Source organism: Azolla caroliniana, unplaced genomic scaffold (genome assembly GCF_043228905.1).
Source record: "Azolla caroliniana isolate FFs.n. ecotype wild unplaced genomic scaffold, voAzoCaro1.0.p SCAF_7, whole genome shotgun sequence".
NCBI classification, from domain to species: Eukaryota; Viridiplantae; Streptophyta; class Polypodiopsida; order Salviniales; family Salviniaceae; genus Azolla; species Azolla caroliniana.
Genome location: NW_028230442.1, coordinates 6,282,627 through 6,298,707, shown reverse-complemented (window position 1 = coordinate 6,298,707; position 16,081 = coordinate 6,282,627). Strand labels below are relative to the sequence as shown.

Here is a 16,081-nt window from a genome sequence, read left to right as displayed (position 1 = left end):
AGACAGACGAAATGATCATGAATTATTGCCGGGTTGAACCATACAGCATACATATTTGTGTATATATAATGGGGAGCATAAAATTTGGTTTGGTTAGGAGAAGGATGCATACCTATAAAAGGAAAGGAAAGAGAGAAAGAGAGAGAGAGAGAGATTTTGTGAGCTTTGAATGTGAAGTACAGACACATATACAGACACACACACATTAAAAGCGTGTTTTTGTTTCCTGGGTCTTCTCAATCATTAAAAAGCATCATAGGTGTGTGCGTGTGTAGCATAATTATAACAATCTAATTAGGTATGCGGATTGGTGGAGAAGGAATGGTGGTGATGATGATGATGATGATGATGAGGCCGCCTAATCAGAACCCATTAACTACCCAAATCAAACCATCCATTGCCATTCCCATTCCCATTCCCATTGTAATTGTAATTACAATTACAATTACAATTACAAATTGGATGTATCTATGTATGTATGTATGCATGTATACTGAATGAAATTGGACGGTCACACAACAAGAAAAAGGAAGTGAAAGCGAGACGTTTACAGACATACCACATATATGTATGTATGTATGTATGTATGTATGTATGTATGTATGTATGTATGTAATGAGTTATGTATGCATGCATGAGTTATGATGATGTATGTATGTATGTATGTATGTATGTATATGTGTCAATTTGTAGGTGGGTGGGGACTCCCTGAAATGCATGCATAAGAAATGATCCATGGATCCATGATGAAGCTATAGCCATGGTTTTCTTATGTGTAGTAGTATGTACATAATTTTTATGCATATATATATATGTATATATATATATATAATCCAATATCTGCAGTAAAGAGGAGTGGAATCCTATCACTCTTATGATCTGATATGCCGGCTTCCAAATATTCCATTATCTCTCTCTCTCTCTTTCTTCCGATTCTGCCTTCATTATAAAAACCTGGGCCTCCTCCAATTCCCTTCTACACTCTAAATCCCCAACCCTAATCTTTAACCCTAGTCATCAGAATTTGCCTGTGCAACTTGCTTTGAATTTTCTGTCTATCTGTGCGTGTGTAGCATCATGTTGATTTGCATTACTGCTAATTAATAAAATCCCTACTGGACAGACCCATTGATTTTGGATTAATCCCCTAGCTAATTCAAAATTAGCTCCTCTAATTGAGCTGCTAATTACATCGGCATCATTATATAATTTAATAGGTACCCGCAGGTTGCTTGCTTGGTAGTTAGTTAGTAAGCCCAATCCTTTGCTTACTTACTATCTACTAAGCAGCAGCATCCCCCTCCTCCTCCTCCTGCTCCCATACATATATAACCATTACAATTCATTGATTAAAATTCTAAGTGTTAATTAAGAAGTGGGATTGTAAGATTGAGCTTGATTGATCAACACCATTAAAAGATGCACCTCCTTGGATTCCTGCTCGGCATATTGGGTAAGTCTTTCATAAACATATACAAATCCATATACAAATCCATATACATATACATATACATATACATATACATATACATATACATATACATATACATATACATATACATATACATATACATATACATATACATATACATATACAAATCCATATACAAATCCATATACATATACATATACAAATCCATATACATATACATATACAAATCCATATACATATACATATACATATACATATACATATACAAATACATATACAAATACATATACATATACATATACATATACATATACATATACATAATATACATATACATATATATGGGCTTCTTCTTTTTCCTGTGTAGTGTTGGCCGTCTGTAACTATGGTGCCATGTCTGCTTTCAGGGAATGTAACGGCCATGTTGGTGCAGCTCTCACCGCTGTAAGTTCACAGGGCTACCCACAATCTCCTTGTATATATATATATATATATATATATAGCTATAGCTATAGCTTAGATACGTGTGGCTATAATGTGATGATTCAATGAATATTTGGGGGGTATGCATTTGTTTTAACTAATAATTGGATGAATTCTGATATGGCTTGCATGGACGATCCGACATATCACTCTCAATTGCCAATGCAAGCACTGTCCTCTTCATCAATCATCAATCATCATCTTGTGCGATCATGAATTAATTAAAATCTGACGGCCTTAATTATCATCATGAATCATGAATCATTGTCATGGTCAATCATCATGAATCATCATCTTGGGCGATCATGAATGAATAAATTTAAAATCTGACTGCCCCAATCCCCTTGTGGCCCACCCCCCAACTGTTCCAGGCCCACCTTCTGGCAGATCGCCAAGGCGAAGTCGACGGGCTCGTTCTCGGCGCAGCCGTACGTGTGGGGGCTGATGGCCGCGCTCCTATGGAGCCTCTATGGTGTGCTCCGTGACCAGGTCCCGGTCATTACCATTAATGCCGCATGCGTCGCATTCCAGGTCGCTTATCTCGCGCTCTACCTCCGCTACGCCACCACACCTCAACGTGTAAGTTGTCATTACCCATTACCATTACCATTATCATTTTCATTTTCATTGTCATTCTCATTGTGCTTGTTGCCATCATTGTTCGCTCCTCGATTATGCTATAGATACTGGATGGTCCTATGATTGTACCCCATGTTATGTCCGATAATCCAGTTGATGGGCTTATGATTGTATCCTATGTTATGTCTAATAATCCAGTTGATGGCTATAGATACTTGATGGGCTTATGATTGTATCCCATGTTATGTCCAATGATCCAGTTGATACTATAGATACTTGATGGGCCTATGATTGTATTCCATGTTGTGTCCGATAATCCAGTTTATGGACTTATTATTGTATCCCATGTTATGTCCAATAATCTAGTTGATGGACTTATGATTGTATCCCATGTTATGCCCGGTAATCTAGTTGATGGACTTATGATTGTATCCCATCTTATGTCCAATAATCTAGTTGATGGACTTATGATTGTATCCCATGTTATGTCCGGTAATCTAGTTGATGGACTTATGATTGTATCCCATCTTATGTCCAATAATCTAGTTGATGGACTTATGATTGTATCCCATGTTGTGTCCGCATAATGTCCATGCTAATATGCCAAAGTTGTTGTCGTGGTTGTTGCCGCCTCGCCCGCCATTTTCATTGCTGACCCACGTCATTCAATTGGCGCCAACGACCCCGTCGTGAATAATCAATCCCGTCTTCCAGATCCGCACGTGTTGCATCCTCCTCCTTGTCTTCGCCCTCGTCGGCTCGGTCGTCGTTGTCGTCGTGCGCTTCGACCACTCCCAAGGCGCCAAGTCGCATCACGACCGCACCAGCACGTCCTCGCCCGTCGTCCAGATCGTCGGTATCGTATGCACTATCTCCGGGGTGCTCTCTTGTGCCGCGCCTCTCATCATCATGGTACACAACACACCACTTGTCTCCAATTTGTTTTACTCGTGTATACTAGTCCTATGATCTAGTAACATGATCTTTTAGACTTGCAAATGTGCATACTCGGTTTTTATAGAGGCATATATATTGTATTGTTGAGCGTTTGACATGCATGCATGAATGTGGAGTGTGTTGGTTGATCCTCCTCACGTGGGTTGATGGATCAATTCCGTAAATATTAATGTGGGGTGACCATGCGTGACGTGGTTTCGTGGGTATTGGGCCTTAATTTGCAGCACAAGGTGATCCGGACATCGAGTGTGGAGTACATGCCGTTCGCCCTGTCCCTGTGCTTGTTCCTCAATGGTGCCACATGGCTCGCCTATGCCCTGTCCATCAAGGACCTCTTCCAACTGGTAAACTCGATCACTCAAAACACACAAGCTTGTACTAAATATAAAACCCTAGACCTTCCATCTCATTATTTCCTTTAGATGGCAATTCATTCTTGACTCAAGAATTATTATCCAACACACACACACATATATATATAATTAAGAATCATAATTTTATATGCATGTTACCACCTCGGCATATGGTCATTCTCTATAAATTTCGAGACACTTTCTCATGCGCGCAATAAATAAAACGTCTCATTTATTGATCACCATAAATATTATGATGAATCCCAACCAATCATTAAAATTGTTTTGAAATGCCCCAACAAATTTAATGCTCTTGTAGTGGTACATTCTTGTCGCAATCATAGATCCTTATTTTTCACATGTGTAAGAATCAATGTTGTTTATCGGAACTCAACTATCGACAGCTGGAAACAACTTATAGGAAACTTTTGGACTAAAAATTGGTCCCTCCTTGAGAAGATCTTAGTTGGTGAACTCTAATACACTAAAGAGGAGTTAATTTGGTGTTTTAGTGTCAAAATATGGCATTTCCCCTAAAAAGTTACAACTAAATAATAATTTTCGCAAGGAAAGTCCCTATCCTTTTGGTTAAGAACCAAACATTTTAAAATGCTCTCAATCCTTAAGAGACCCAAGATTGAGTACAAATGGTTTTCTAATGATAAGGATGAAAAACAGAATGCAGAAAAGCAAGATGTGTAATCTAAGAGTTGCATGTCCCCCCTCCTCTATAAAAAAACAAAATTTGTAATCTAAGAATTGTATGTCCCACTTTCTCTATAAAATCAGTAGATGACTTACATGTCCCCACTTTATGGTCTCCTTTATGTAATGTGTAAAAGAAAAACAACTTTGTTGAGCATGCTACCAATGACAATTCAAAAGCCTACACCATCTTGCATGATTTAATTCTTTGTTAAGCTAGTAAACTCTTTTTAGGCTACACATATTTTAGAAGCTTGCGTCTTGTAATATGTATCTATTTATCTAGTTAGTCATGTATGTAGCCAACATTCTATATGTTATCATGTCCACATAGTTGTAGGGAACCCATCAAAATTTTCATTTCCCAGGTTTTAACAAAGGCGCTAGTAACTAATTCTAACATTTTAAACACCACAAAGCTTGTATAAGGTTTCTTGTAGATAAAGTTGTCTTTCCTGAATCTTTGGTGGTACATGAAGATCACACTTATCTTGGGCCCATGAAATTCTTACATCAATGTTGGTAGTACGTAAGGATCACACTTATTGTGAGTCCTTTGAACCCCATGAAAATCTCACATCCAATGGTGAATGTAAAATAAGTTATACCCATGCAATTCATATTTATACCCAAGCAACAACTTTTAGTTAATATTAGTACTTAAATATAAAATTAATGAGCATGACCTTCCTTTCCTTTTCCTTAACACTTTAACAAATCTTCAAAAACTTATGGTTTGCATCAATATAAAATTTAAAGGGTGCATACATGTATGTCTTGAGGGGGGTTTTGCTTGATTAAGTCAAAAAACAATGGAAATGTTTAATTTTACAAAATGCAACCTTTCTACGTCATTGTCACATGAATAACTATAAACCTCATATATTGGACAAACCCTTCTTACAGATTCCAAACGCCATTGGCACAAGCCTATCAGCATCTCAACTTGCACTGTATACATTCTACAAAATATATGGTGTTAATGCTCCAAAGGTTGTTGATCAAGATACAGCAACTTGGAGCCAAAAGTGTGATGCGACAACTCCGTCTTCAACATTGCCAGATTTCACAAACCAGAATGTTGATACTATCTCAAAGTGTGATCAGGTGTGATCGAGTGTGTTCTATTAACTATTCAAAGAACATCAGACAACAATACCTTATTTTAAAGGAGCATTCTATTTAAAGACCTTTCTTTGTACTATGCTAAATTACTATTGTTTTGCATTTACTATTGCATGGGGATGTAATGTGCATTTATGTGTGCTACCAATGGTTCTTTATGCAACCTCTACTCGGCCATAATGCATCTGACCATGGAGGCTAGGCTCCCCCATTCACCCCCCAAAATGATCATCATAATAAAGACAAAAATTAATTTTTATTCTGCATCTCTTTTTTCTTGTGAATAGTAGCATATGAATTATGAAATGTAGAACTACAATGGGTAGGGATGCAATATCATGTGGAACTACACCTATACCCCACATCCAATGAAAAAACGTATATGTCATATATGAATTTCGAAATATATATTTGCATCGAGCAACTTATAAACCAATGTCAACTATGGCGCTCCTTTGAAGTCATTTTGGACAATTTAGTCAACATTTTTTCGTCACAATATCCCTCCATGAAATCAATATTTTAAATTTGAAAGATTTAGAGAAAGCCACCACCCAAAGTACACCATGATCTTCCATCAACAATTGGGCCTCTTGATTCCCATTCTACATCAAATGTCCAATCTACTTTATGCATAGCCTCAAAAATGTAGAATTGGTAAAGTGATTACTTCTTGTGTCCAAAACCATATAGCTTGGTAATTTCTAAGTAAATGAAACCTAGTCCTAATGATTCAAAAATCCATGAATATTCTTCTTTGTGATTCCAATATGACATACAACATAGTAACAAACCCAACACACTATAGAGCTAAATTGAGCTTGAAATGAGTCCTTATCATCCTCAAACGAGGACAGGCCTTCAAGACCTCCAATTGCAATGGAATTATGCTTACTTGTTTTGGTGGGGGGGCCACTCTAGGAATTCCAAAACGCTCTACCACCCCCCACTAAATGGTGAATATTCATTGAATCTATTACACATCTAACTTCCCATCATAACTAATGTATGCCACAAGATGCTGAATTCCTTTTATTTCCATGATAAGACCATATTCCTCAATGAAAATAATTTATACACATGGTTGTTGTCCCCAAGCTCAACCTTAAGAAAAGGGAATCTTCAACTCACTTTGTGTTCAAATAACCTTAGTAATGCAACCTCACGAATTCTTTTTTACTTGCTCCTACCAAGTTTGCAAGCACAAACAATGTTAGTTTTTCAATAGCTTGTCTAGAATTCGGAAACAGTAATGCTCAATAATGTGACACTATGCGATTTATGATTGATTGTACTTATAATGTAAGTACAATATGAAATGGCAAGGCTTCTGATTTGTAATACATAAACTTCCATATAATATGTTGTTTATCCACTCTAGGAGTTTCCCATTAGGCCGCACATTCCTATTAATAGGATAACTAAGTAAGTGACAATAAATCATACCACATTGCCTAAGACACAAGCCATGTTTCTTATCTCATGTACAAACAAGAATTCTTGTTAAGCCCATTATTATTTGTTGTTGTCATATATCCTCTTTTGGTAATGCTACACAATACCATCAAAGTTAGAGAGTTATCAAAAATTTCTCTACCAATTGGGAAAGTCTAATGTATAGAGACAATTCGGCAATGTAAATATAAACTAGAGAAAAGCTCATTGAAACAATGAGAGTCGTCGTGCTTTTCTGGAAACCCGAGCAATCTTATGAGGCAACAACACAAAGAATGACGAGTTGCCTCTTGCATGCAACCACCTCATCCTAAACAAGATAGTTTTGATAAAATTTTTTAAGGCCAACAAAAGTTTTGTCACCACCTCCACCAATGAGCACTCACCAATATTCAGTTCAGTCACTTTCAAAAACTAATCCTCACTATAATTGCATTGCCACTATGTTTCCCACCTATATGAGCACTAACCCAACACCTGTCATGAAGACATACATTGTAACATACAAGGATTTGAACCCACAACTTCTTGGTCTACATGTTAAACCTTTAACCATTATAATAACATATATGTGTATAATTATATTAAATATATTATTAGTTATTACAAGATATTTAGAGTATTCTAGAACATTCTAGAATATTTCATGATTATCATAAATATCTAAAATATTCTAGAATACTCCATAAGAACCTATAAATAGGTGTCCATACATTCATCACAACTCATTTGGTTCAATACCAGTCTTTAGCCCCGTAGACTACTTTTGCAACCCTTGTTCTCTTATAATATAGACTCATTTCCATTTCAAGTTTTCTTCTTCTTCTCTCTCTCTCTCTCTCTCTCTCTCTCTCTCTCACTCTCACGACATCACCCACTTAATTAGTTGCCTATCCTCCACCCACCAACCCACCCGCTTTCTTCCACCGGACTCTAGTGTCACCCATTTGCCTCCTCTAAGTATTTGTTGAACATTTCACATTCCATGCCAAATGGGGATAGACTCAAGAATCCTGGTGGAATTAGGTTAATAGATAGTAAGAGAAACTAACATTATAAAGGGGATATAAAGGTAATACCTATAAACTTTGATATCCTCAAACTATGAAAGGGACATAAATGTAATTTACTTAAATGAAGGAGGAAGTATAAAAGTGAAATTGTAGACCTTTTACATAGGCTCTTCCTCATTCATAAAAGTTTCCAAGAAACTAAATCTCAGTCTCCAGCTTTTTTTTATTGTGATTGGTTTACCTTAGTGGTAAGTTGTTATACTACTAACATTATATTTTTGGTTTGAAACTATTGAGTGGACAAGCTCAACCGGATTCGTATCGAATGAATAAGCCAGAGCCGGATTGGTATCCGGAACGAGGAACCGGATCGCTGTTTGGAACCAGCAGCCGGATAGGGGAGCTGGATCGTAATCTGGATTAGTATGAACTAGTAGGCCGTTAGAGGTCTACGAATCTAGCCTAGTACGTAGGCTTATGGGAGTCTGTGTCAGTCGTTCGTATGAGCATTGAAGTACATGTCAGTCCTTTTAACGACTTGTATAAAAGTGCTCATTGAACACATTGTATGTACAGAGTGTTATTATTTTGAATTTAGTTTATGATGTTTTGCTCTCTCTATCTCTCGGGGCAAACCAGTTTGTCAAAGCTTCCGCATATTAACTTTGACATGGTATCAGAGCGTGAGGGTTGAGAACCTTTGCTGCTGACAATCGATTTCCATAGACGAACCCTAACTTCAAGAAAAGCATAAACCGAAAATAAAAGAAATGGACAGAGGAATGGCTAGCTCGCTCCCAACGGAGAAGCTCGACAAATCCAACTACACATCTTGGTTGTACAAGATGCACCAGTACTTGCTTGGGAATGACTATTGGAGTTATGTCGACGGAGTGAATGATACAACACCTGATACCGCACATAAAGACTTTCCAGCTTGGGAACAAGCCGCAAGCAGGGTTATGTACTTGTTCGCGTCCAGTGTCGGTGATCAACTACTCAACCATATCCGGGACACCAAGACGCCAAAGGATGCTTGCGGAAACCTAAAGAAGGTCCTCACCGCAAGCACCATGGCCCGGAAGCTGCAGCTCCGACAACAATTGAGAAATTTCCGGGAGAAGGACATGTTGGTGACTGACTACACGACCCAGATCAAAGACATCTGTGACTCACTTGCCTCCATCAACGTGACTGTCGAGGAAGATGAGATGGTGCAGGTCTGTCTCGGGGGCCTTGTGTCGAAGTTCAAAACATTCCAAACGATGGCTTGTACAAGGCAGAATACGCCCTTGTTTTTCGACTTACAGTCGATGCTCCTTGTAGAGGAGAACCATGCGTGTACGTCGACAAGTACACACACCGACAACAATATGGTGTACATGGAGGCAGATAGGCCCCGTGGACGTGGAGGTCGAGGCATATCGGCACGCAATGCAAACGACCAACAAGAGTAGAATCAGAGGCACAAAGACGGTACCGATAGTAGTACTAGACCTTTCGGAAGTAGGGGGAGTCAAGGCGGTGGAGTCGGGAGCCGACAAAGGAAGACCGCATCGGATTGTTGGTACTATGGCCGAAAAGGCCACAAAGAAAGCGAGTGCTAGAAGAAGAGGGCTGATTCGGACAAAACTAGATTGAGCCGGAAAGACGTTGTCGTAGTGTATTTCGTACACTACGTGAAAAACGTATAAAATAACCGATTTAATAAATATGAAGAAAACGAAGAAAATATGAGAATACATGTTACATGCATAGGGCAAGATTCAAACCTTGTACCTCCATGTTAATAATTTGAAGGCTTACCATTACACTAACACATCATGAGTGTTAGAAAAGCAGATATCCAAATAGAAAGGTTATTTCACGCATATTTTCTAGGAAAAAGCTTTAGTTAGAAGAAAAACGCATGATATAAAAAAGCTATACATGCACATTTAATGTGCATGAACACTATAGTCAATAAAAACGCATGAGGTTAGAAAAAAAAAAGCATGATCACTTTTAGAAGAAGCATGTTAGAGAAAGCATATAGTCTATAGTTAGAGAAAAAGCATGGATTGCTAAGACTCTCTCATCACTATATAAGGATGGGGAGCACAATGTAATGAGTGTGAAAACTTTGGAAATTGGATATATTTCTAAGAAAAACACCAATTAATAAATTATATTTGTGGGATTCATAAAATAAACTATACTCGTGGGATCCACGAGGTTTCTATATTCTTCTCTTTCAATCTAAATTCATATTCTTATCTATATATTGATTAATAAGATTCATTATACTTGTGGGATTCATAAGTTTTCTATCTCTCTTTCTTATAATCTATTCATATTCATAACTAAACTCGTCTCAAATTCTTCTTCCTCCTAGTCCAAAACCCCAACGGTTCCCATCCGACTCACGCAACGATCTGGCGCCAAAAGGCACGACAACACGGATAGGCGTCATTGATCGCACTTCACCGGAAGTTCGAAAGGGGCCAGGTTGAGACCGACCCTCGTAATGACGCATAAGGCCAACCGGATGGGATTATCCGACTCGAACTCGGAAGAAGTCTGGTATGTGGATTCTGGAGCTTCCAACCATATGAAGAACCATAAAGAATGGTTCTCCTTTCTCGAGAAGCCGGAGAAGTTGTGGGTAGTCGAGTTGGAAAGACACAAATAGGCGTCATCGATTGCACTTCGCTGAAAGCTCGAAAGGAGCCGGGTCAGGACCAACCTTCATAATGAAGCATAAGGCCAATTGGATGGGAGTATCTCAATTTCTCTCGCACTTCTCTAATCTCTTCGGATTTCCATTCCGAGGGGATGAGTTTGTGAGGCTTCTCCATGGAATGAATGAATGAATGAATGAATGTGGGCAGGTAATGAATGAAAGAAACATAAGAGTGTTTGAAAGTGAAGGATGAGTTATGTATACTTCACATCTCATATATGAAAGTGATGGAGTTAATACTAAAACTCATATAATAAATTAAATGGGTTTTAGCCAAAGTTTATATTAACATAATGATCAAATTAAGTGTAGCCACAAACTTGACATTTATTAAAAGGTTCTCTCTCTCTCTCTCTCTCTCTCTGTGTGTGTGTGTGTCTCAAGATGTAATCTCTTGTTTGGTCTTATATGCCATTTTGGCCTCTTAAAGGACGGTAATATATCTTTCTTTCTCTGTCTTATTTCGTTGGGCCCCACTTTGTTGAAAAAAGGTTTCTACTCCACTTGTGGACGGAGAGTAGTTAGAGATAGACTATTTCATCTCCTTGTTAGCACGTTTGATGAAAAACGCAATTGGAACTAGACTTTGAGTCAACAAGGATTTGATTGATTTTACATGGCCATTTTTTGTGGCTTTTGGCATCTTCGTATTCTCTCACATTGGGTATTTGCGTGTACTATAAAGTCAAAAGTCTTGGGCATGTATTCCAACTTTTACAATGCAATGTCGTGTTTCCTTTTCCCTTCCATGAGAAGTTTTCTTCTTGGCACGAGGTGCTGAGAGTCACCACTAAATTCTCCCAACTATCCAGTAGGGTACACACTAAGAGGATGGCCTGCATTGCATCATCAAGGGGAAACTTGGTTGCAACAAGTTGGTTCACATACCCCATGAATGTGCTTACGTGCTCCACAACGCTTCAACCTCACAATTTTTCTCATCAAAGATGTTTTGTTGAGGATGTTCTTCCTCTCATACAGATTTGACAACTTTTGCCACATCTCATAGGCATTTGTGTCGTTCGCCACGTGCTGAAGGACACTCACATCAACACACTGTCTGATGGTGACCACCACATTTCTGTTTACAAGTTTCCATTTAGAATCTAATACCCCTGTCGGTATTTCTACTTTGTCGATGGGCTTGTACATGTCTTTAACTATGAGAAGCTCTTCCATCTTTATCTTATAGTCAACATAGTTTTGAGAGTTTAGAACTATCATACATTGGAAGCCACTAACGCCTCCTTCCATCTTTCACCTCGTGGCTCTAATACCAATTTGAAGGGATGGTATCACAAAATGTGAATATCAAGGTTTGAACTTGTGACCTTCAAACAATGGTCTTACACTTCAACCATTGCACCAACTCATTTTCATAATAAATATATTTTCATATTATTATTATTCAAGAACTCTAGAGCACTAGACACATTAGATGACCGCCAAATGGCATGCACCCTGTACGCCAAGTGGTGCACAACATGTATGCCAAATGGCGATCATGCACATTCTGATGTACAGTATATAAGTCGAAGATCTACTTAGTGTTGAACCATTCCGGTTCAACACCAGTCTTCAACAACCTTGTAATCTCGGTTTCCAGTAATAGAAATTCTTGTATTTTTGTCTTGTAAATGTCTTCTCGTTTGTTATTATCTTCTTTTCTTCAAAATCAACCTTGTCTTCAAAGCTTGGGTCGCGACAGTTTGAACCGGAATCCCACATTTTTTTTTCTCGAGTGTCTAGTAAAGTTTTTCCGTCACAATGGAGACCGTCAGTAAACAAGAATATATGCGTATTTTCTCAGAACTTGACCTCCCAACAACAAAATTTGTTGCATTGGAACAAGAGAATCATAAACTTCTTGGCGACTTGCAACAAGTGAGTGTTGAAAAGGCACAACAACATGAGGAACTCTCGAAACGTGTCCAACAACTTGAAGCTATTGTGTTATCTCTTCGACAACAAGCTTCAACCTCTCAAAGTTTGTTGAAAGAACCCAAAATTAGTTTACCAACAAAATTCGATGGTACAAGGTCTCAATTCCAAGGATTCTTAAATCAGGTATGCCTTATAATTCATATGCATCCCAACTGATATCCAACTGACGCAACTCGAGTGGGGTTAGTTGGAACATTATTGACAGGAACCGCACTAGCATGGTTTGCACCATTGCTAGAGAAGAAATCCCCAATATTAGAAAACTTTGATACCTTTATCAATGAATTCCAAGCTAGTTTTGGTGATACTGATAGTGCAAGAACAACAATAAACAAGATACGTAGGTTGCGCCAAGGAGATCGGCTAGCCTCAGCTTACGCAGCTGATTTTCGTCTTCTTGCTTGTGATATCCCTTGGGATGAAGCAGCGATGATGGACTTGTTTCGGCATGGTTTGCGTAATGATGTTAAAGACTTGCTCTTAACATTTCATGATGAACCCAAATCACTGACAGAAGCTATTAGCCATGCAGTTCGATGTGACAATCGTTTGTTCGAAAGACGTTCTGAGCGCCAACAAACGTCGACACGCCTTAGATTTGAGCAAACATATGCCTCAGCATTAGCCTCACCACCTTTAGGACCAATGCAAGTTCCTAATCCTAATTCTTTTAATGGACCTACTCCGATGGAGATTGATGCAGCACGTCGTCGAGGTCCTTTGTCTGAAGCCGAGAAACAATGACGTCGAGCAAATCGACTTTGACTATATTGTGGTGGTCCAGGACATATAGCAATACATTGTCCACATCGACCAAAGAGACAATTAAATCAAGTAAGTGCTATTGAGAATTTTGATTCATGTTCTCCAGTCAAAGCCAATAAACCAAGAACTCTTGTCAACAACCCTCAATCCAATAGTTTTGATGTTCTAAGCCAACTAGATGAGCTGTTAAACGAGTAAGTCTAGCCAAAATCGGAGCCATTTGGTTGGACCAACCAAAGCATATAGAACTTGTTCCAAGCTTAGGTTCCATTTCATCGAACTGAGTCAGTGAAGTTTTCACAACACAAGTTCAACTCAGCACATCAAGATGTCATCAAGTTCTTGAATCTACGCTCTTGGATTCAGGAGCCAACTCATGTTTCATGGATCGGGATTTTGCCACAACACAAGAAATTCTACTCTATAAGCTTCCTTGTCCAGCATCAGTAGAAGTAATTGATGGACGTTCTATTGCATCAGGAGATATTACTGAAGAATCAGAGCCTATTCGTGTAGTTCTTGGTAATTTAGTTATTGTAATATCTTTTAATATCATAAGCAGTCCTGAACATCCAATTGTTCTTGGGTTGCCGTGGTTTGAACTTCATAATCCAAAGATTGATCGGAAGAAACGGGAAATCATAGACTCACGAGACAACACTTTAAGGCTGATCACCACATCAACCTCAAAGCTAACACCAAGACATATATCAACTATCTCTCTCAAAAGATTACATAAAGAAGCTACAATAGAAGATATGTTTGTGTTTGCAGTGGTCATAACCCCATTCTCAAACCCACAAGATTCAGAGGTCCATTTGCCATCAAAGTATCAAGAATTTTCCGATGTGTTTGATAAGGTAAAGGCCACAACACTTCCTGATCATCGCCCATATGATTGTCCCATTGATTTGCATGCTGAGAAGGAACCACCATGGGGACCAATTTACAACCTTTCGCCGTCAGAATTGAAAGTTCTTCGAGAATATATTGATGACAATCTTGCAAATGGCTTTATTCGACATTCCCGATCTCCTGCTGGCGCTCCTATTTTTTTTGTTAAGAAGAAAGATGGCTCTTTACGTTTGGTCGTAGACTATCGAGGCTTGAACAAGGTTATGATTCAAAATCGATATGCTCTACCATTGATTCCAAATCTCTTGGAACATCTCAATGGGGCCAAATACTTCACAAGGCTAGACTTACAAGGAGTTTACAACCTTGTTCGTATTTGACCTGATGATGAATGGAAAACTGCTTTTCGCACACGATATGGTCACTTTGAGTACACAGTAATGCCATTCGGGCTTACAAATGCTCCAGGAGTTTTCCAACATATGGAAAATGATATCGTTCGAGATTTCCTCGATATCTTCACGATAATTTACTTGGATGACATACTAATCTACTCAAAGACACAAGAGGAGCATAATAATCATGTTCGACAAGTTCTACAATGATTACGAGAATTTGGTCTTTATGCCAAACTAGAGAAGTGTTGCTTTGACCGCAATCAAGTCGAGTTTCTAGGGTATATGGTCTCTCCAGAAGGTATTTTTATGGATCCAAAGAAAGTACAAACAATTCTAGATTGGAAGACACCAGGCTCAGTTCGTGATCTGCAATGTTTCTTGGGATTTGCGAATTTCTACCGCAAGTTCATCAAGAGTTACTCAAAAGTTGTTTTGCCCCTCATAGAACTAACACAGAAGAACCGACCATTTGTATGGACATCAAGCGCAACTGATGCATTTGATAGCTTGAAGCAAGCATTTACATCTGCTCCCATTTTGGTCCACGTTGACCTTAAAAAGCCGTTTATCATAGAAGCAGATGCATCTGATTTTGCACTAGGAAGTGTTCTATCACAAGTAGCGGATGATGAGAAATTACATCCAGTTGCATTTCATTCAAGAAAGTTTGAACCTACAGAAATCAATTATGAAATCCATGACAAACAATTGTTGGCAATTGTTGATTCTTTCGAACAATGGTGTCACTTCTTGGAAGGTTCTCCCCACCAAATTATTGTTTTCAACGATCATAAAAACCTCACATACTTTCAAAATGCTCTAGTTCTAAATCGACGACAAGCTTGGTGGGCACAATTTCTAACACGGTTCAACTTTGTGATAACATATCGACCAGGAACACAACAAGGTAAAGCTGATGCCTTATCAAGATTCTCTTATTTTGCACCAAAACCGGGGGACCCAACTTACGACAATCAAGAACAAGTCCTTTTGAGCCCTAGTCGTCTACAATTAATGGTGACAAATGTTGCTGAGACAACTTTGGATTCAAAATTTCTCGATTCTATTCGCTCGAGCATTGGTTCAAATGATTTTGCACAAGATATTTTAGAACACATTGTTCCAGATCGTGCTTGTTGTTCACGCTCCAAGTTTTCTCGCATGGATTATGGGAACTTCAGTTGGCATGATGGGTTGCTTTTTCGAAACAACCGTACTTATATTCTTGATGGACCTTTTCGACTTGAAGTCTTGCATCACTGCCATGATTCACCGCTAGCTGGACATTTCGGAGT

General features: G+C 38.6%; 1 protein-coding gene across 1 annotated transcript; it reads left to right on the top strand.

Annotated features, from left to right (window-relative positions):
- The first annotated feature begins 1,419 nt into the window (after nucleotides 1-1,419).
- LOC147861706 (bidirectional sugar transporter SWEET4-like) lies at nucleotides 1,420-5,960 on the top strand. Its single transcript, XM_087322427.1, has 9 exons — nucleotides 1,420-1,453; nucleotides 1,840-1,876; nucleotides 2,287-2,494; nucleotides 2,599-2,664; nucleotides 2,767-3,057; nucleotides 3,209-3,406; nucleotides 3,676-3,795; nucleotides 5,416-5,616; nucleotides 5,946-5,960. Exons 1-9 carry the CDS (start codon nucleotides 1,420-1,422, stop codon nucleotides 5,958-5,960), a joined length of 1,170 nt encoding a protein of 389 aa, XP_087178553.1.
- Nucleotides 5,961-16,081: the final 10,121 nt, after the last annotated feature.

Bases quoted from the DNA above. Each gene is read 5' to 3' on its own strand.
- LOC147861706 (XM_087322427.1), top strand. From the start codon at position 1,420: ATGCACCTCCTTGGATTCCTGCTCGGCATATTGG. The intron at 2,665-2,766 runs GTATCCTATGTT...TTGATACTATAG, and splicing joins CAGTTGATGGGCTTATGATT to ATACTTGATGGGCCTATGAT. The intron at 3,796-5,415 runs GTAAACTCGATC...CCCTTCTTACAG, and splicing joins TCAAGGACCTCTTCCAACTG to ATTCCAAACGCCATTGGCAC.